Source organism: Opisthorchis viverrini (assembly GCF_000715545.1).
Source record: "Opisthorchis viverrini unplaced genomic scaffold opera_v5_139, whole genome shotgun sequence".
NCBI lineage: Eukaryota > Metazoa > Platyhelminthes > Trematoda > Opisthorchiida > Opisthorchiidae > Opisthorchis > Opisthorchis viverrini.
In genome coordinates this window covers 495852-517044 of record NW_008751795.1, presented here as the reverse complement: position 1 = coordinate 517044, position 21193 = coordinate 495852, and the positions used below count along the sequence as shown (strand labels likewise).

The following is a 21193-nucleotide window of genomic DNA, read 5'->3' as shown; positions in this document are numbered from 1 at the left end:
CTATGCACCGTCCGGTTATCCAGTTCAATCAAGCTCAATGCCTCTCGGCATAAAAAGCGGTGCCTGTTCCTAGTGTCGGCTTATGCCCCAGCGGACTGCGGGCGATTTGAATGCTGAAGCAGGTCGTCTGAGCTCCTGTGAATTATTTGGGCGGCTGATCCGGAGTCGATGCTCGCCGCACAGACAACAAAGATAGACTCCTTCAGTTGTGTGCTGATCATGAACTGCCACTGGCAAGTACGAACTTTCAACATGAATGTTCTCACCGTGTAACCTTGCGGCCACCAATTACAAACCAACCGTGAACCCAGTTGGATCATGTGGCCATCAGCCACCGGTGGAGAGCCACAATTCAAGACTGCCGTTCCACTTCATTCGGATCACGCCATGGTGCGTGCACGCCTGACAGTTCGTCTCCCTTCAGGCCCTCGCAAGGCAGCAAGAAGCATGCCAATCCACTGTCTTCGAAGAACTACCATAGTTCAACAGTATCGATCTGAGCTAGCCCAACAACTCTCCATAATAAACCAATACTGTGGTGGCAGTGATCGTGTGGATGAAGCATTGCAAAATGTGGAAGGAGCTATGTTAGTGGCGTTCAGTGCTGACTGTCTGACTTCCCCAATTCGACCACAAGACCACTGGATGTGAGATCACTATCCATGATCGATGCCAGGAAAACTATACCAGCAGGCAACGAGTTCGACGGCGCACGCAAATCCCTCAAACGCCAAATAGTAAAGAGTCTAAGGAAGGACCAAGAGCTCTGGTGAACATCGAAAGCTCAAGAGACGGAGAAGGCGTTTTCTACGTGAAACAGCTGAAACAACTGATACGATCGACCGACCCTAGGAAAGCAAGGGTCGGCGAAACGATAAGTTAAAAAGATGGCTCGCAAAAACGTTGACTGGAAAGATGGGCTGAACATTTCAAAGATCAGTTCGGCTGGCCTCTTGCAACACAGCCTGTGGAGATAATGCACATGGGCGAATGGAATGTAAACCTTGATCGCCCTTCGGAAGAAGAAATAAGGTACGAAACAGCCCTACTCATCATCATCATCATCATCATCAAATACAGCAACATCAGTGTTGCCACTGATGCTTCACTGCTTCACTACTTCACACTCAGCTGCAGTTTCTGCACGTCCGAGTTCAGTTACAACCCTAAACAGCCCTACTAAAACATGAGAAGGCACCAGGACCGGACGGTCTGTATCCAGCCCTCTTCAGAGAAGGCGGAAAATCCCTGGTGACCCATCGCCGTTCAGCTGTAGCATCCTTTCGGTGCCTAACTGCCATGCCACCCGAAGGTTGCACGAGGGCTGGGATACTGCCAGGTTGCCCAAGCCTAGACAGGGGAAGTCGACAGGTGGAGGTCGGGTTCGAACCACGAACCTTCCCGTCAGTAAATTCGCGCTCTAGTTACTTCGGCCATCTTGCCCCGTGACCCATCTGACAAAGCTTATTGGTACCATATGAGGCGAAGAGAAGGTACCAAAAACCGCGATAGACGAGTAATAATCTCTGATACCTAAGTGCCGTACGACCATGAGGAAAAAACGTTCTGTTAAAGTGTGAGAAAAATGGGAAATTCTGAGTGCTTTGTGCAGACAAGCCCTATGCTAACGAACAAACCATACAGGCCTCCCAACACTAATCATATAAACACATCTTAGCGTCATATCGGAATGAGAGTTCAACAGCCGAATCGACCCATCATCCTCCATAAACTTCAAAGAACAAACTCGATGCAAAACAATAAACTTGGGTAGTCCGACTAGAAATGACGGCTCGCTCATCCCTGGGATTAGTTATATGCCATGTCCTGTGAGCCATATAGCCACATGTATGATAGTTTATGCCGAGCCGCATGTGTACTCAGCTAGACTCCTTTCACCCGGTTCAAACCCAAGGAAACAAAGGCGTAGGGTGAACAGGATAGGACAGTTTTAAAGATGTCAGCAGTCTAACTGGTTGCCCATAAATGTCAATTCATGTGGGGACAACTGAAAACGTACAGTGTACATAAGAGGTCGTCTGGTGGCCTGGCACATATGACCAGCCAGTGCTAGCTATTATTCAACTTGGTTCGTTCAACCATAGTCACCGAGATTCACCTCTAGCACGATTTTAATCCTAATGCTCCGAAAATTCGGAGTGTTAAGGTGGCCTTTTTGTAAATGTATAAGTGAGACAAATATGTGATTGAAGCGTAGAGATTAGAAACCAGAACGAAATAATGTAATGCAATGTAATAGAGTGCATATAAAATAACTTTGAGATGGCAACGATAAAAAAAAATAGATAACCTGGCAACGCGGAACAGAACGAATCACTTTAGGCTTGGTCAGTGGCACTTCGTCTGACCTCAGCGGGCACTGTCTACCACCCATCTTGTGACACCAACTAGTCACACAGACTCTTCGGCGTACAGTGGGGCGAGATGGCCGAAGTGGTTAGAGCGCGGATTACTAACCTGAAGGTCCGCGGTTCGAATCCGACCTCCGCCACTCGACTTCCCCTGTCTAGGCTTGGGCAACCTGGCAGTATCCCAGCCCTCGTTCGGGAGAAATAACTCACTACCGACGGATGAACTGACTACTTTAGATAGGTTGCGCTGGCTTGGCCACGTGCTGTATTTGCCAGTCAACCGACTTCCTCCAAGGGCTCTTTATGCGCAACCACGTGAAGGGTGGAAGAGGGACAGAGGTGGTCAAACGATGACTTGGCAGCGAAGTATGAAAGTCATTACCAGCAAGCTCAGCTGCGCTGGTCATTGTTTTCTTCCTGGATGGGGACCCCGAGACAGGCCACATCAATGGGTAAAGACATTATCAGACGGCCCAATCGCGCCCTCAATGACGCTCATGTATCAAGGTTTTTGCCTTCACTGCATAGCTCCCTTCCCAATTCCCCCACTTAACAGACTACTGACAGTGCTGTATTTACGTACTAATTTATCAACTCCCGCCTCCAATGCACAGCTACCTACCCCACCGCCCCGAATCATCGGTGAACGAAACCGTGTGATCTACAACCACTGTACGACAAGTACGCGGTTATTACAACCAATCCATGAGGCAGAATTATTTAGGTTATCTAAAAACACCATAGGTTCCAACTGGATTCCAGGCGAGTGTCCCGTCAAAACCAGATTGGTATGCAGGTGAGTGTATTCCTCTAAATCATCTTATACTATTTGCATTATGTGGACATCAGATTCAAGAATAGCAATGTGCTTATCCGATACTTGTGAGCGAATGGTCTGGGAGCATTCCGACCCCACATGCATTAGAGGCTGCTGGTGAGTCTTCCATAATCTTATCAGTGAGGAATTGGGAAAGGAAAGGTAAAAGAGGGCAGCCCTGTCTGGCACCACTTAAAATAGTGAACTCAGGTGAGAGCTGCTCGTAGACCTTTACACGTACAGCTTTTTAAGTAGGGCGAAGAATTTGTGGGGGCACCTTTGCTTCACAGGCACTGTCATGGTGCATGACGGTCCTCAGAGTCAGAGGAAGCTCTCAAATCCAGGAAGCCGAACGTTGTTGGTCGCTGGAAACAGTGTTGCTGTTCCAGAGTTCGTCGGAGGGTGAAAATATGGTCGATGTATTCTCTTGCAGTACGGAATCCAGCTTGGTTTCTACTGATCTGACAAGTATGAAACCATCAAATGGTATATTGAGTTGTATCGACGGGTGTTGGCTCCTGGATGGGGACTTGGGGACTCAACTCACCAATGGGCAATGATACTGGCAGAAATTGCCGAATCGCGCAGTCAGTGGCGCTTGAGCGTCAAATCTGTCGTCTTCAATGCGAGGTTACCCAGTTCTCGAACTAACTGAGCATGCAATCGCCTCCCGTGCTTCAATGTATGTCCCAAACTCCTTTTTTCAGTGATCGAGGCTGTTGCTGTTGGGAACAATTTATCCTTCTTTTATAGCTGACAACTTGATTTGGAACTAAACCCAAAGCCCACGTCAATCAAGAAAATTGTTTCATACTTTTCCGTCGGCTTTTTCAGAAATTACGTCACGTATTGACCGAGTATTCAGACCCGTTGATGAGGTACTTGATGAAGTGCTTCAAGTTCCCTGCAGTTGCTTCTGGAGATTTTACGTTGGTGTCCTTGGGAGCTCTTAATGATATTGTTTCGTTTCATACTTCCACAGTTCATAAATGCGGTGTAATAATTTAGTCTTGGGATCTCACTCTCCAGTTTTTTCTCATTTATAACCTTTTGAATTTATTGGGGTTTATTTTGACCCTTTTTGACCTTACCATTTTCTACTTAACCATTCTCTATGTGGATATACCTAGTCATGCCGCTGAGCAGGGCTTTTGCTTTATTAATGTGGGGCAGTTTGTCGATGATGACTATTAGGGTCCTTTTTCGGCGGTAAAATACAGTTAATCATTCCTGATGTTTTTTATCATCATTGGAAAAAGACGTTGAATATTCTGTTGCGTGTGGTGGCCGGAACGATAGTTTGGTGGGGTTGCTCTTGAGTGTCCTCATTCAGTTTGATATGCTTCATTGCCACTTCCATTCTGGCTAGCTTCTTCGGGTTCGTGGCTTCCTTGAAATGAAAAAAATGAATCTTTTATTTAGGCGTTCTGTTCTATCCCTGTTTACTGTCTGACTTAGATCGTAGTTCTTTTGCAATGCTGAATCGCTGTAGAGGTTCAGATTCTGTTGCACTCAAGCGGGCCTCCCTATGCTCAGTGATTATTCCTTCCTATTTTCCACGCGTTTATTGTATTTCTACCGTTTTGTCGGACTGGTGTCTTGGCCTGCGGAAGGTTTAATGATTTGTAGTAGTTTGGTTGACGAGGAAAAGGCATTCGCGTAGGCTTTCCATCTTGGAGGCTTCTAGGGTTGGGTTCATACCACAGGTCTTTTAGTAGCTTCATGTCTTATCCGTCGAGCTATCTTGAGATGGTTCTTTGGGGGAGCATTGACCATGATGGTGAGTGCATTTGTGTATCGTCATTAATGGATTGTCCTCCTTAATTTCGGATTCACAGGTTTGTAGATGATTAAAGCACCTCATAACCCTGCTTTCATCTCTTTGCAGATATATTGACTACCTCACGTAGTTTACCCAATGGCAACTTCTATAATCAAAGTACACACGCTTTCCGGTGCGGGAGACGGGGGTCCACCTTGTTATATAGTGCAGGTAACAGGTAGATTGCCTTCAACTTCAACTTTTAGGTCGATGAGTTTCATTGTTTGCTTGACTGTGGTTGGTCAGATGGACTGGACAAAGAATATGTGAAGCGGCTTACGCAGTGGACTCGCCACATAGATGCCGTTCTGTTGAGCCACCAGAGTTTGCGACATTTGGGACTGCTTCCCTTTTTAGTGGGTTCGTGTGGACTCAAGTGCCCAGTATACGCAACTACACCCGTATATAAAATGGGCCAATTAACTCTCTACGACTTTTACCAGTCTATGTATGCATCAGAGGATTTCACGGCATTCACATTGGATGATGTTGATGCAGCATTTGACTTGGTGGTTCAAGTGAAATATCAACAAACGATTAATCTTCCTGGTCGAGGTCGCGGTCTGTGCATAACACCTCTCCCCTCAGGTAAGGAGCTAATCATTCATATTGCCTATCCTAAGGACATACTTTGGGAGGCACGATATGGAAACTTGTCAAAGAGGATACTGACATTGTGTACGCAGTTGATTTTAATCACAAAAAGGAACGGCATCTGAACGGTGCAACTTTTGATGCTTGTATGCGTCCACACTTGCTGATTATGGATGCTTCCAACACAATGTATACCCACGTAATTCCCTTTTTCTACTTACTATGAAACTGACAGCCTCGACGAAAAGATCGTGATGAAACCCTACGGCACTGTATTTTGAAAACATTGAGACGTGGTGGAAATATTCTGGTGGCCGTAGACACAGCGGGCCGATGTCTGGAAGTCGCTCATTTTCTTGAGCAATGTTGGTTGAATCAAGTAGGTCCTTTAATGATATCTCCCAGCCTTCTGAACCACCATGCATCATGTTAAAAATTTTGTGGCCGTCGGTTTAACCCATGGTGTATTCTAAGAGTAATACTATTCCGGTTGGCCTCAGACTGCTTCCCTTCTGTGCACTGAATCGATTTCTCTTGTTCCTGGTTTGGGTTCCTAATGTTTGTGTTTGTCCTCATCCATGGATTTTTCCGTCGCCACCATTTATATACCACTTGGGAGTTTGTGAACACAGCTAGCCTTTTTAATCACCCGCTCATTTGTTCTTTTCTTCGCAGGACTCAGGCATGATGGCTTACGGTTTGGCAATGCTCAGTTTTGTGGCTTTCAATGTTGTTGATTTCGCCAAGTCTATGGTTGAATGGATGTCAGAAAAGGTTATGCGTACATTCGAAGATCAACGTACGAACCCGTTCCATTTCCGGCATGTTCAGTTATGTCACACGCTTGAGCAATTGGATACGGTTCCCGAACCAAAAGTGGGTGACTTTTCAGCGGATCTCGTAATCGTTTCACAAAGCTATTTATATACGCCAGGATATTTAATTCAAACGTTTCACATCTCTGTTTGGACTCCTGTTGTATTGTCAATTTACATGGTTCCCAGTGTCAACATGCATTGTGTTATGTATCCCGACCTAGATTTCGACCTGAGTTTAGCAAGATTTCCAAAGAATCAGAACACAGGTGGAACGAACGTTTACAACTAATCCTCTTCTGGCTAATACAAATGATAAGCAAAGTCGAAATAAGGCGGTCCATAAGGTAGTCTGCAAGATAAACTCTAAAGGACGTTAGTATCTACTTATGATTTCTCAATGTAATGATTACAGAAAGGTTAGTGAAGAACGTTAGTTTGTCAGCTTGTTTTCTTAGCAGGTGATCCGTGATGTGTGAAAGACCGCTTCCCAAGTGCTTGCTGGCATACAAACCAGCTGCAAAGATGCTGATTGTCACTGGTTAGAAAAAGCCGAAAACAAAGTGCACGAATTTGCTGAGGTTCCCAGTTATTATTTTCGAACCTACCTACTTTACGATGAGTCATCTTAACGGATGTCCCGCATTGTTAGTGTCCACGAATGCCGCTCAGAGGCGAACTCCGTGCAGGCGGATCCGATTCCGACTACAATAACGGATATCATGTGCCATTGAGGCCGAACCACCCCAAGTCCGATCCAGGTTTTTCAGCTGCTATCCAAGACGACAACGCCATCATTAGTATGTAGAAGTACAACTACTGTACCCTTTTGGTTGCTAGAAGTCATACAACTCGACGGAATATGGAGTACTCAGCTACCGGGACTTTACCCGAGCACAGACGGGAGTAGTTAAAACTCATGAGTTGAATTCGAACAGCGGATATCTTAGGTGGGAGATGGCCGTTTCTTGAATCTCAGTGTGTCAGGTTTTAACTTTGAGCGTTAGTATGTGTGATGGATAAAACCTCGATGTTTTATCAACCGAAGGCCCACAAACTCCAAACTCCCCATCTTTGGCACAAAATTTTATGCTTGTATACCCTTAGCATCGATAGTGGACATCCTAGCAGTAGTTCTGTTGAGCTAAGTGTCGTGGTCTGCACTAAGTCTATGAACTGGTTGACACAAGTTCGGTAACATGAAACAGCATATCATGCATCTTTTTAATTTCACACTGCCAGTCAGATTACGTAGACAAAACGAGAAAATGAAAAAAAGTCGTTCTACTGTAGCATCCATTCGGCGCCTAGCTACCATGCCACCCAATGGAAGCACGGGAGCTGGGAATCTGCCGGTCGCCCAAGCCTAGACAGGAGCAGTCGAGATGCCTTGGTCGGGTTGAAACCAAAGGCCTTCCGGCTAGTAGGTTCGCGCCGAGATGGCCCAAGTGGTTAGAGCGCAAAATTAATGACCTGAAGGTCCGTGGTTCGAATCCGACCTCCACCACTCGACTTCCCCTGTCTAGGCTTGGGCAACCTGGCAGTATCCCAGCCCTCGTGCTTCCTTCGGGTGGCATGGCAGCTAGACGCCGAAAGGGTGCTACAGCTGAAAGCTTTCTTCTTTCGTAACCATTGAACCATTTGGAGCTCATACAAAATGAGAAATTCATCTGTCCCTGTGTGGCTTTGGCGGCACAAGTTGTGGATTCGGAAGCTGCTTCCAATCGTGACACTGAATTTGGCTGAGCACATCGGCATTTTGTGGACTCCTGGCTTCCTTGTAATACCAATAGTTTGGCTCAGTTCACTTTGTGATGCATTGGCATTCCGAAACGTTCTGTCTGTTTTTTCTAGGTAGTACTCGCCTCCGCTTCGGATCTCAGTTGTGGATTCGCTCGTCAGTTGTTTGCCGAATGGGCCGATAGTGACCTGAACACGGTCATTCTCACGTCCCGCGAGTCATGCGTGGTCAGTGAAGAGCCTGGAGATTACACTTTACTTGGTCGCCTAATCGGATTGGCCAGAGGCGATGCAGCCGCGCGACAAGGTCTGCCTACAAGTTCGACAGGCACATTAGTTCTCCCACTTTCCTTATCTCAACGTGTCTCGCAAGCGCAGTATGAACAACTAAAAAATGAGGTACCACGGATACGAAACGCTGTCCAGGTCGGCTCCACAATACTTCCTTCAAGTGCATCGTCCTCCGGCGCACTGGACGTTGGAGCAGCGATAATTCCTATGCCTGAAGGAATGGACGAGTCGGGCAACACGCCAGGAGACGACCAAAATACTGATACAGGTATGATGTCATTGAATTTTTTGTCGTGAGTTTCCCCCGTTATCTTGAATCTGTTTCCTCTCAAATCTATTGTTAACACCGTTGGTAATTCCAACTGCTTTAGTTGAGCTTTACGGCATTCAACCTTGGCCAGAATTGTCTGAGTTCGAACTAAACGGCGAAACATTTACGTCCTTGTCATGCTAATATTTTACTGATTGAATTTTTGTACTCAGCAACTGAGATACCCTCGTCTCGTCCTTTACTGTTGTCAAATAAGAGGTGAAATGGAGCCAAATCGTGTAGACGTATGGGCACTCACCAGAATGCCGATAAACCAAACGGCAGTCAGGTTGCGTGATTGATGTGGATTGTTCTTGGTAGATGGATCGTGGACCAGTTGAGTCGTACTGAAAAATTTAGTCGCTTTTGGGCACAGAGTTATGGTTTCCCAAGGCTGATTGCGATCGATTTAGCTGGATTATGAGTCAACACTACGATTGACTGCTATTGACTCGGTTGACAGTTTCTGAGTGCACTTCCCAGGTTGACCTTACCGGTCGCCATATTGCTAGGAATTGCACTGCTCCCCAACTTTTGATATCCATCTCTTAGATCTGTAGGTCAGTGTTGTGTAACACTAACATTCATGTAGTCGTACAACTAAGGTAGTTTGCGGGGCATTCATGGACAAATGAGTAGTCATCGTTGTCAGTGTACGATCCTGTACTAAGGCCGTGATCTCAAGGCAAGGAATTGGTTAATTAGCCTAAACGCACGATCTAGTTATCCTATCTGACAGGTAGCGTGTAGTCCAATTCAACGACGGACGGTCGGTGATAATTACGGCGAAACCGTATCCTACGAACTTCATCTGCGTTTGTTCAGTAGTCGCAAACAATATATTGCATTAGACGTGGACAGACAGTATAAATAGGTAGACCATGGTTCTACAAGAAATTAACAGTAAGTAATGAGCAGAATTAAAGGGAAGCTTACGGATGGATTGAATGTTCGAATCCGACCTCCACCACTCGACTTCCCCTGTCTAGGCTTGGGCAATCTGGCAGTATCCCAGCCCTCGTGCTTCCTTCGGGTGGCATGGCAGCTAGGCGCCGAAAGGGTGCTACAGCTGAAAGCTTTCTTCTTTCGTAACCATTGAACCATTTGGAGCTCATACAAAATGAGAAATTCATCTGTCCCTGTGTGGCTTTGGCGGCACAAGTTGTGGATTCGGAAGCTGCTTCCAATCGTGACACTGAATTTGGCTGAGCACATCGGCATTTTGTGGACTCCTGGCTTCCTTGTAATACCAATAGTTTGGCTCAGTTCACTTTGTGATGCATTGGCATTCCGAAACGTTCTGTCTGTTTTTTCTAGGTAGTACTCGCCTCCGCTTCGGATCTCAGTTGTGGATTCGCTCGTCAGTTGTTTGCCGAATGGGCCGATAGTGACCTGAACACGGTCATTCTCACGTCCCGCGAGTCATGCGTGGTCAGTGAAGAGCCTGGAGATTACACTTTACTTGGTCGCCTAATCGGATTGGCCAGAGGCGATGCAGCCGCGCGACAAGGTCTGCCTACAAGTTCGACAGGCACATTAGTTCTCCCACTTTCCTTATCTCAACGTGTCTCACAAGCGCAGTATGAACAACTAAAAAATGAGGTACCACGGATACGAAACGCTGTCCAGGTCGGCTCCACAATACTTCCTTCAAGTGCATCGTCCTCCGGCGCACTGGACGTTGGAGCAGCGATAATTCCTATGCCTGAAGGAATGGACGAGTCGGGCAACACGCCAGGAGACGACCAAAATACTGATACAGGTATGATGTCATTGAATTTTTTGTCGTGAGTTTCCCCCGTTATCTTGAATCTGTTTCCTCTCAAATCTATTGTTAACACCGTTGGTAATTCCAACTGCTTTAGTTGAGCTTTACGGCATTCAACCTTGGCCAGAATTGTCTGAGTTCGAACTAAACGGCGAAACATTTACGTCCTTGTCATGCTAATATTTTACTGATTGAATTTTTGTACTCAGCAACTGAGATACCCTCGTCTCGTCCTTTACTGTTGTCAAATAAGAGGTGAAATGGAGCCAAATCGTGTAGACGTATGGGCACTCACCAGAATGCCGATAAACCAAACGGCAGTCAGGTTGCGTGATTGATGTGGATTGTTCTTGGTAGATGGATCGTGGACCAGTTGAGTCGTACTGAAAAATTTAGTCGCTTTTGGGCACAGAGTTATGGTTTCCCAAGGCTGATTGCGATCGATTTAGCTGGATTATGAGTCAACACTACGATTGACTGCTATTGACTCGGTTGACAGTTTCTGAGTGCACTTCCCAGGTTGACCTTACCGGTCGCCATATTGCTAGGAATTGCACTGCTCCCCAACTTTTGATATCCATCTCTTAGATCTGTAGGTCAGTGTTGTGTAACACTAACATTCATGTAGTCGTACAACTAAGGTAGTTTGCGGGGCATTCATGGACAAATGAGTAGTCATCGTTGTCAGTGTACGATCCTGTACTAAGGCCGTGATCTCAAGGCAAGGAATTGGTTAATTAGCCTAAACGCACGATCTAGTTATCCTATCTGACAGGTAGCGTGTAGTCCAATTCAACGACGGACGGTCGGTGATAATTACGGCGAAACCGTATCCTACGAACTTCATCTGCGTTTGTTCAGTAGTCGCAAACAATATATTGCATTAGACGTGGACAGACAGTATAAATAGGTAGACCATGGTTCTACAAGAAATTAACAGTAAGTAATGAGCAGAATTAAAGGGAAGCTTACGGATGGATTGAATCTTGGGCAGTTGGCAACACAGGATGGCACAGAAAGAACAATGCACTATCGGACAACTTAAACGGGAAGACCATTGTGCGGTTCAAAATGGGACGAAATGTTCAACAACAAACCTAGAAATGAATATGGATAAGTCGAGTCATGAGAACAGCTGATATAGAAAAACAGTTAATATAGAATCGACTTTGTATAAAATAGAATAGTCCAGTCTTGAAACTTGAGGAGTCACTGGAGGGGGTAACGAATTAGTCTGAGAAATGGGGAAATAAATAATTGCATCACCTAATCAACAATCAATGTGGACACCGATGCTCCACTACTTGCATCTCCAAACGCTCACTCAGGTAATCTGGAAAAGTAGGTAATCTCTTAGGCTAGGATTGAGGGTTTCGGCACTGTAGAGAGAATTTTTGAAAGTCCATTTTAATGAGCGTTTGGGCTTGTATGTGACGGATTTTGAAACCGCATCGCTCTTGAGCCGAACTAAACGTATTTCTGTTTGCCTGACATAGCACAAGCGTTCGTTCAAGTGACATCAACAATCCTGTTGAAGAGAACTGGTGGAGAAGAGTGCTCCAGTTTGCCACAAAGGGAATCGTATAGAATGTGCCAAAGTAATAAATCCATGCACCATCTATAAATACGTCCGTTGAGAATAACGGCACATTAGAAGAGTGATTGTAAGAAGGCCAATAGAAACAGCTCTATCTGTTCAGTGTAAGGGAATCAGCCACACACAACTGGGAGACGACGTCCAGTTTAGTTCACTGTAGAAACGCAGATATGGTTCTCACCCACGGTTCATGGGAGTGGAACCGGAAACAAATATCACCAGAGGTTGTACAGCAGCATCAAGCAGTTACATGTGTAGTATTCACTCGGAAATCCAAGGCGGCGTCACTGCGGTTAGGCTATTCCCCATACTTTGGACATTGAAGGGGTGGCCCGTAAACTGAGTACGTCTATATTTTTGGTGAGACCGCTTGACTTCAATAGTCAGGAGGAAATTTACAATATTACGACGGATCCACTTCAATACAACTTTGACGCCGCACCGTATACGATCAAGCCCTCAACAAAAAATACAAAAACCCTCATTGCTAAGTTTTCAGACACAGCCGGTCCTTTCGGAAGAGATCATCTTGAGGTAATGACCAAAAGTGATCGTTCCGCATGCGTTTTGGTTCTTCTGGGAGAGGCAGAGCAGTTTTGAAAGTGTAAGGCTATTCAGGCGTTTTTGATCGATGTCACAGCTATATTTGGAATATCCATGAGTCAGAATTAGACTGAAAAAGAAACTGATGCTTCTTGTGTGTGCATGTGCGTCGTTAAAAGAGTAACCGTTATCACTGCCTTTGTTATTGTCGTCAGTGTCTATGCATGTCACTTATGAGATCCACATGTAACACGATACCCGGACAAGTGTTTCTGGTAGAAAGCCACCTGTCTGTAGAAATAACTTGCCTTCTCTCTGGAATCTGGGTGCGGAATGGGTCGGAATAAGGGTTAAAATCGTCTTTCGGTACCTGCATGAAAAGAGATTTCGACAAGTAGTCGTCGTAATACGGACTTAGTCAACTAGGTTATCGGATTAGTCAGTCGTGGGTAGACCTGCACCAAAGGGAAATCGGCTCAAATCGCCTGTCACTCTCTGCTGATTCTACAGCTACCGAGAACGGCTGACTCCGAGTGATTGATCAAGCTGTTGATTCTTCGACCGTAGCTCAAATTTAGTATTTCATACAGGTCCGAATCAATTGCCTTATTTTATTGAACTCTATAGTCCTTTGATTTCCAAATACTTCGTGCGAGTTAATATGGGCTGATTTGCCAACGCAGTAATATAGAAACTCTCCAGATCAAAATCGTTATGTCGCATGAACCATTGTTCTTCAAGGTAGGTAGGAACAAGCATAGAAACCCCCAGATTGTAGTGCACTGAACCTCTAGTATTCTCATATGCTTGTATGTAGAACTCTTATGGCACGTGGAAAACAGACCAGTTCTTTTGAGTTGCTAATCCGACTCTACAATTCTCATCAGTGTTCTCCTCGATTGGAAAGTTGAACATTGATGAATTTTTGTTTGAAATGGCAGGAAAGTGTGACCTGTAAGGCTTAGGGCTTAGCTGAAGACTGATGGCTAACCAGTTGATTCAGTCGGCCCACGGACTGCATAGCCATCTGCGTACTAGCTCCTTGTGTTCATATTTTGGGTCAAAGCGATGTATTTCATGTGTTCAACGAGCCGGTGTTCTGCATGAATGCTGAAATTTACTTTCCCAATGTCGGTACGACAGTGTTGCTTTCAATGGTAATGGTCCTCTTCCTGATGGTTCTGTTGTGTTCATTATGAACGGATCAAGTCCAGGCGACCTTCATATTTCCATTTAAGTCAGCTGACCTACCTGTCGAGTTTGAAGACTGTACTACAGGCACTAGTCAAACTTGACTGAAAGTAAGTCAGTGTTTGTCCATGTATTGAGCGGGACCTAATCAACTGTTGGCATATTCAGTCGATCTTATTCTATCCTTTAAACTGATGCATTTCAATCCACGGAGCTAGAAAACAAAAGAAACCCAGGAAGGCACTTAGCTGCTTCAACCGTGACAGTACCTAATGCTATTTGTCGGTTGTTCTTTTCATCTAACGGAAAGTCGTTCATCACTTTTTTCTCATCATTGACAATGCTGAGCGTACCGCAGTATCGTGTTTGACTTCGCTGTCTCGATGGTTTGTCTGATACCCGCATACTCATTTTATTCCCACTATTTTTTAGATGAGCGCATTATTGCTAATGTCGTTCAAAGTTCGCGCGTAGCCGGTCAGGTTTTCCGGCTGTCCACCACTTCAGACGTGAACATGGATGGTAGTACCTCTCCTCCACCACCTTCTGCCCCTTTCACCCTAACTACCGTCCAGCACACGGAGCACGAAACTTCGCTACTTGGACTGACCAGCAGTTTTGCGCATCAACCTCCCACGCAATCACGGCGAAACAACACACTTCTCAACATGGATTCCATGGTCGACCATCATCAGTTCTCACAGTTGACTGCGCCATCTGGTACACAACTAACGGTTGGTCGGCATCAACCAGGCTACGATATTTATCCGGGGTTGCATAATCACGCTGGTGGACAGTTTTTCCGAATGACGAAACGCACCCAACTCCTGTTCCCACAGGTGGACCGTAAGGTAATCTTCGAAATGGAAATCCAGCGACTATAATTACCAGCCGGTTTTTTCATTTTGGTCTTTCGTTAGAGGAAACGGAACAGCTTTCGTAGCGTTATCTGGTGAGATGTCAGATACCACATATGTGGTTCGCCCCAGTCATATCCTGCTCGTATCGAATCACCTCTTATCGGGAGGAACATTGTTTTATGCGATGAATGCAGTGTGATGCAAACCGAGGGATGAAAACGTTTGATGCGAAAGAAGGAAATGGAGGTGTTGATGAAAAAATGGGTACTGTTCCCCTTCTGGAGTTAGGACTACGTGATCTCCGTTATATGTGACTGGTAATCGATAACGTTCGTGCTATCCTATTCGTTCCAGATTGTCAGAATGTATGCTTGGAGTTGTAGGAATGTCGGTCATCTGAGAAGTTAACATTAGGCCTCTTCTTTTTTTATTGTCATTGATATGACGCCAATATACTCATGCTTGTGTTGTCGGCGGGTGTTCCCTTTATTCGACAGCGCTTCGCCCGAACTTTGGAATGTGGGTCTTGTGTGATTTTGATGAGGTAGGCAGCGCCTTTAAAGTTCGAACCTCTTCATCATTTAGGCCAGCTGACTCTACAAAAGCAAGCTTTATGATTTTGTCATTGCGATGCCACTGTAACTGCATGATAATGGTTAAGGTTTTGTGGGGTTTCCTGCAACACCTTTTTACGCTTTCCTCATCTGTTGTTCTTTTTTTACTTACCTGGCGAAAATAAAATGTCTTGATTCTACAGATTCATTGGGATGAATACGGTGGCCACGTGGATAGAGATTTGTTCAACTCCGAGGATAAACTCGACTCGAATACGTGCACTGAACTGAAACAAAAAAGTAAGCAATGATAATATGTTTTGATCAGGTATCATCGCCTGTGTTTTGACCGGAAGGTCCGTGGTTTGAACCTGACCTCTACCTCTCGACTTCTCCTGTCTAGGTGTGGGAAACCCGGCAGTATCCCAGCCCTCGTGCTTCCTTCGGGTAGCTTGGTAGTTTGGCACCGAAAGGGTGCTACAGCTGAACGTTATTGTTTAAAAAAACGAATGCTTTCGGTATATTCTCAGTGATTAGACGTCCAGCCTTGCTTGAAATCCCTGATGTCTACTGAGTTGTATTTCCAGGCACGTACATCGCATCGAACTTCCCTAGCAGCAGCCTGATAAACTGTCACCGGCTATCACGATGTGAACTACTTTTGTGTCGACAGTTTATTTTCAGCTTCTTCTGTACGAAGCATTGGTTGGACGTTCTGTTTTTCTTCATTTTGTTAGGCCTTCTTGGGCGGAAGACTAAACTTCCTCGTATATAATAGTCCTTATGGTGGAGACCAAACCAATTTATATGGGATGGGGTGGGTTGAGTCCATCATGATCATGTTCATCGTATCACCGTAAGCATCGGACACAGCAAAATCAATGTTGACACTGGTGCTTCATTGCAGTACAACCTTACAAAGTTTATCTCATTATATTTAAAGCCTTAGGGAGTGAGGAGGAGAAAGTGGGTAAGGGAGGGGATTCGATGCTGTTCCATTACAAGCATTCTGAGGTGCGTACACCTCCAAGAGCTCAGTCAGAAAATCTGCGAAGAAACTGACAGCACGAACGCTACTGACATCGGTTAGTTGCCGTTTCTTGCTATATCCTCAGCCAGATGCAGGGAGGATTCAGGGTTTAACCCAGCATGACGATGTAGGAGGTCATTTGCCTCGTTGTTTGAATCAATCAACTCCTGAAGTAGTTTTGGTACCACGAAGTTTCGTTACATGATTTCAGACCAGAAGATCAGCCAACCGATATTGGAAGACACTACCCCATCAAGTCTCATCTCGCCATCGATATTGGAATGTTTGGCCTCCAGAAATTTCCAGTTTGATGACCCGGAAACCAAGACCCATGTGATTACCCATCAGCTAGAAATCCCACTGCGGTGTGAACTTTTGTTTTTAGATTATGAGGTGAGTGGTCTTGTGCGCGCAACAGGTTTTCTCACATTCGAATATTGTTTGTTTTCCAGCTAACCTTCCAGCATACCATTCTCCCATGAAAGGGATGAGTTTAGCAGGCCTGTATATTTCTACCATAGCATAACTTTGATGTGCAAAGAAACCTCGTAGAATGCGGTGTGAAATGTCTTGTGAAGGGAATCAGCCTACCAAAATGAAGCCCATTTTTGATATCTATCATAAGTAGTCACATTCTTTGTTCGCAGTTTCTTGGGTGGTTATTATGGACTGTCTGCATCTACCCAAATGGGACTGCGCATGACCAGCGGAGCAAAGTGAAAACGCGCTGCCGGTCGGGTTAGGTTGATCGATCCGAGCATGTTGACCTGGGAAACAATTAATCGAGGAAGTTTCCCGCTGTTACTTTGCCTTGGATCGTAGATCTAGTCAGCGTTGCACAATCAACAAAGGTTCACCGAGCATAATGCGCGGAGCCTGGTATTGCTTTCGAATTAGCGATGAACTGAATGGGTGGTTTATGCACGACGGTGTCGTTATGTATCGTTCTGTGGTTTGTGATTTCATTGCCCCGATAGCGCGTGCATCCGATGCAGTGGCGTGTTTAGCCAGCAGAACGCCACTTGGCGAAGCATTTCGGACCATCGTAACCTTTGCTTTGGTTGATGCTGGGCGTTCAAATCTCGGAACACCGGTTGTATACATATGTGCGTTCAGCGATGTCGCTGGGCTATCTGCTACTGGAAAGAACATTCTTTATTGCAGCGTTTGTAATGATTGTTCATCTGGGAGGGTCGTCCGGTTGTCGTAACATCGTTTGGCTGATGCATGAGCTACGTACAGCTCCCGCACACTGCCCAGTTAACGCTCCTGCTATATTCAGTCACTAACTTTATTAAGTCACTCATTCGTCTACTAGTTAGCGTGACGATGCTGTAATTACCAGTCAAACTTATCACCAACATTCTGTCAATAGTGGCATTACCTCGGTGAAAGACTGAAAATCTGACTCACTGTGGTCAGGAGCGACTTTGCACAAATTAATATCCACGGAGTCTACTTGAGCCGACAGTGGATGGCAATTGTGTAAGTCTGACAGCCGGTTGCCGTGCTCGGATAGCATGTGTCTGAGACATCAATCAAGCTGATTAGTCCTGTTTGAAACTAAAGAGTGTGACATGAACGGGATATTTGATGGCGATCCAAGTGAATCCGCCATTTTTAATTTTTCAGCGAAATGTAGTCTTAGGGTTCGATCTAGCTGGTATTCAACACAGAAGTAAATTCCTTCGTGGGCAATATTACGCCTAAGGTATCGGAGTTGGCTGATATCGCTGAGTATTTACGGAACCCGAATTTCTGGGAAAACCTTGGTAGTAAAATGTGTGGTTGGAAGTTTTAAACGGCAATCACGTAATCTTGAGGACTTAACGCAGCTGTTTGACTTACTGGGAAAGATCACTTCGAACAGTCTATCTCAGTGAGGTTTCTCGAAGTCACGATGCGCAACACACCCCCTCCTTCAGATGGACGGTGAGACGAACGACCCTGAAAGCAGTATTTGTTGGCGGGGACCACTGCATTTGTTATCTTCGTAGTTCACTTGGTCATCTGTAGCATACTGGACGAATCTTTTTTTTTTCAGGGTCGTTCTGATGGGGAAGCAATGAAACGCATTGTGGTCGGACTGCGCCCACAGGAGTTAATTTTGGTGGGAAATAGTCGGGCGGACACAGAACAGTTGGCTGTTTACTGTCGCACTGTCATGCTTCTTGCATCCAATTTGGTGCACATTCCCAGTGCCTGCAGTGTCATCAATTGCACGAAGGAAGGGGATATTTATCAGGTTAGTTGATCAAAACTGCTCATTTACGTTTCAAATTCCGAAGTATCTCGCATTGTCTCGGGCATCAGTCAGAAACCACATTTCTTAATCTTAAGATGTGATCTCATGAACCCTTGCATATCTTGCCGAACACAACACCAGCCAGTTCGACAGTGGTGATTCTGCTACTACGGTACCACGGGAGCCATGTCAGGATGCAGCTCGTTATTTAAAACTTTGAAGTATTCGAACGAACTATGTAATGCTGTTGTGGTTCTGGGATCCTCGAAACTATGAACTAGATTTTTCCCTAATGACCCATCAGGTTTTTTAATGCTCTTAGCCACCAGGACTACAACTCTGGGTTTTCATCCGTGGACACATAAACGAAGACGAACAACGGATGGTGGTAAACTCGTGCCTGAAGTAGAGAATGTAGACTATGAGTTGCTGTAGGAACGCCGTTAAGGTCGTGTAATTCGGTCGACTCGAGTCACTAATTTAGAAAATATTAACATACCCACCACACACATACAACTTTAACTAGCTTCCCCCCTGCAGTCAGTCTCATAGATCAACCGGACGTGTCGGTTGAATGCGTTTAGATTAATATTCACAAGCATTTTTATCACTTATTTTTGTACCCGGTTACTAGTGCCATCACCTCCAAGCACTCAAGCATTCAAAACTGAACTTACTCGTTTGAGCGTCCGCTCATTTTCCGACATCGCTTAGTCTCATCCAGTATCTTGTTGCTGATGTGTGCACCTGGTTGTTTTAATTGTACTCGATTGTCCTGACAATCAATGGAAGGTCATGTACATACCGATTCAGTTCCATTGTATCAACCCACTGGAGTCTCCCCTATACACCAGCAGTAATAGGCATCCATGCGGTCACGAATCAGTTGTATTCCTCGACATTCACTGCCGATGTACAATGGGCACAATTTCATCGTAGGTATCTGAAGGGGGTCACATTTTAGGCCTAACGCTCACTTACGTAATTCGAGGTCATGTCGGTAAAAGTCTTACGCAGTTTAGCCGCTTAGGCTGGAACCAAAGTTTTAGAATTGACTACAGTTCGTCCTCAAAGTGGCCGTCTTGCTTTACCACCACTATAATGCCGCGCTTCTCTGTATACGCGTTGAACGATGTGGAGCCATTGGATATAATTAGTGGCTAGTAATCTGGTTTTTATGAGATCACCCATGAATAACTCCACATACATTGGGGATAGGATGCAGAAGTAAACTGAATAGTCACGGTTGAATTCTGTAATAGCATGTAATAACACATGATTTCCATTGTTTTTTTCCCCGGCCTTTGTGAAGTCGGACACTAGTGCGGAACGTCTGCCAGCTTGAGCTTCTTAGCTTCTCGGAATACTGGTAACATTTGGTAACATTTGTGACATCGAGAATACCTCCCAGTAGGATGACTGAATTAGTTATACCTTCTCACATTGAGCATCCTATTTGTCCTTAGAGGGGAGACAAGTGTTCATTATTATCTCCGGGACTTATTTTTATACAATCTGGATCCTTTTGCTTAAATGTACTTCACGTATCCTTGGAAACCTTTCCTTCAGCGTTAATGTACTTCATTTTTGGCTTCACAGGCTAGAATGAAGGACAGTCTAGTATCAAGTTTGCGCTTTACCAAAATACGGGACTACGAACTCGCCTGGGTGGAAGCCAACATCGACTTGACCGATAACGCTCCTGCGGATCCAGATCATTCTGAATCTGCATCAGACAACCTAAATTTGCCTAATGCAAGTGGTGACGATAATCCACCATCACCCCTCAAAACCCGATCATCTTTAGCTGCAGACCGACTTCCGGTGCTTGGCTTACCTACAGGTCCTGTCGGAGCCCACAAGACTGTGTTTGTCAACGAACCGAAACTGTCAGATGTAAGTTGTATGTATAGGTTGTCTGTTGTCTTGCTAGTTCTTCGAAAGCTACCCTGGAGGGGCCGTCATCAAGCACTTTCATGGTTCGTCCAGTCATACAAATGTATGAACTCCCACTTTTCCTTTTTCATGCACCTCGTCACCCCTTGAATAACGTTTGTTAAACATTCAGCACAGATATCGTCGAGTGCTTATTCTGTCTTTCAGCTCAAACAACTTCTCCTTGCCAATGGTTTGGTCGCAGAATTCGTCAGTGGTGTGTTGGTGGTAGACAACTGCGTCGCAATCAAACGTTCTGAGGCTGGAAAGCTTCTGTTAGAAGGTCTCCTATCGCGAACCTATTTCACGGTTCGGCAAGTCCTCTACCAGCAGTTCGCAATTCTGTGAATAACATCCAGTAATGTTGTGTGTGACGATAACTCTGGATTTATTCCATCCTATTTGTACAGCATCCTGAACGCTCCCATCGAAAAATACAATTTTCTTTTTGATTTCTTTTTTTTTCGTCCACCAAGCCGGTTATCTTACCGATGTTTTCATGGTAAGTGTCAGAGTTAGTATATATTTGACATCACCTACGCATATCGCTAGGAACGGTCCGTCTGACGGTTTTTTGACGGCAATGACCGAGTGTTTATTCTGCATATGACTTGTGTAGTTTTGGAGTCAATTAGTGGACTGTTCGTGTTGCCTGAGGGTGGCTGGTGGCAATGCGCTGTTGTATGGATTCTGTGTCCCCTCTTCTCTT

The 21193-nt window shown here is 45.2% G+C and overlaps 1 protein-coding gene across 1 annotated transcript; it reads left to right on the top strand.

Annotated features, from left to right (window-relative positions):
* Positions 1-318: 318 nt before the first annotated feature.
* Positions 319-21025, top strand: T265_06603 (hypothetical protein; the record flags this gene model as incomplete). The annotated part of the gene is made up of 14 exons (XM_009171907.1): positions 319-587; positions 3117-3168; positions 5218-5599; positions 5635-5804; positions 5841-5984; positions 6281-6481; positions 8275-8719; positions 10083-10523; positions 14293-14711; positions 15478-15574; positions 16516-16697; positions 18349-18549; positions 20149-20445; positions 20653-21025. 14 exons carry the CDS (start codon positions 319-321, stop codon positions 20830-20832), a joined length of 3480 nt encoding a protein of 1159 aa, XP_009170171.1.
* Between the last annotated feature and the right edge of the window lie 168 nt (positions 21026-21193).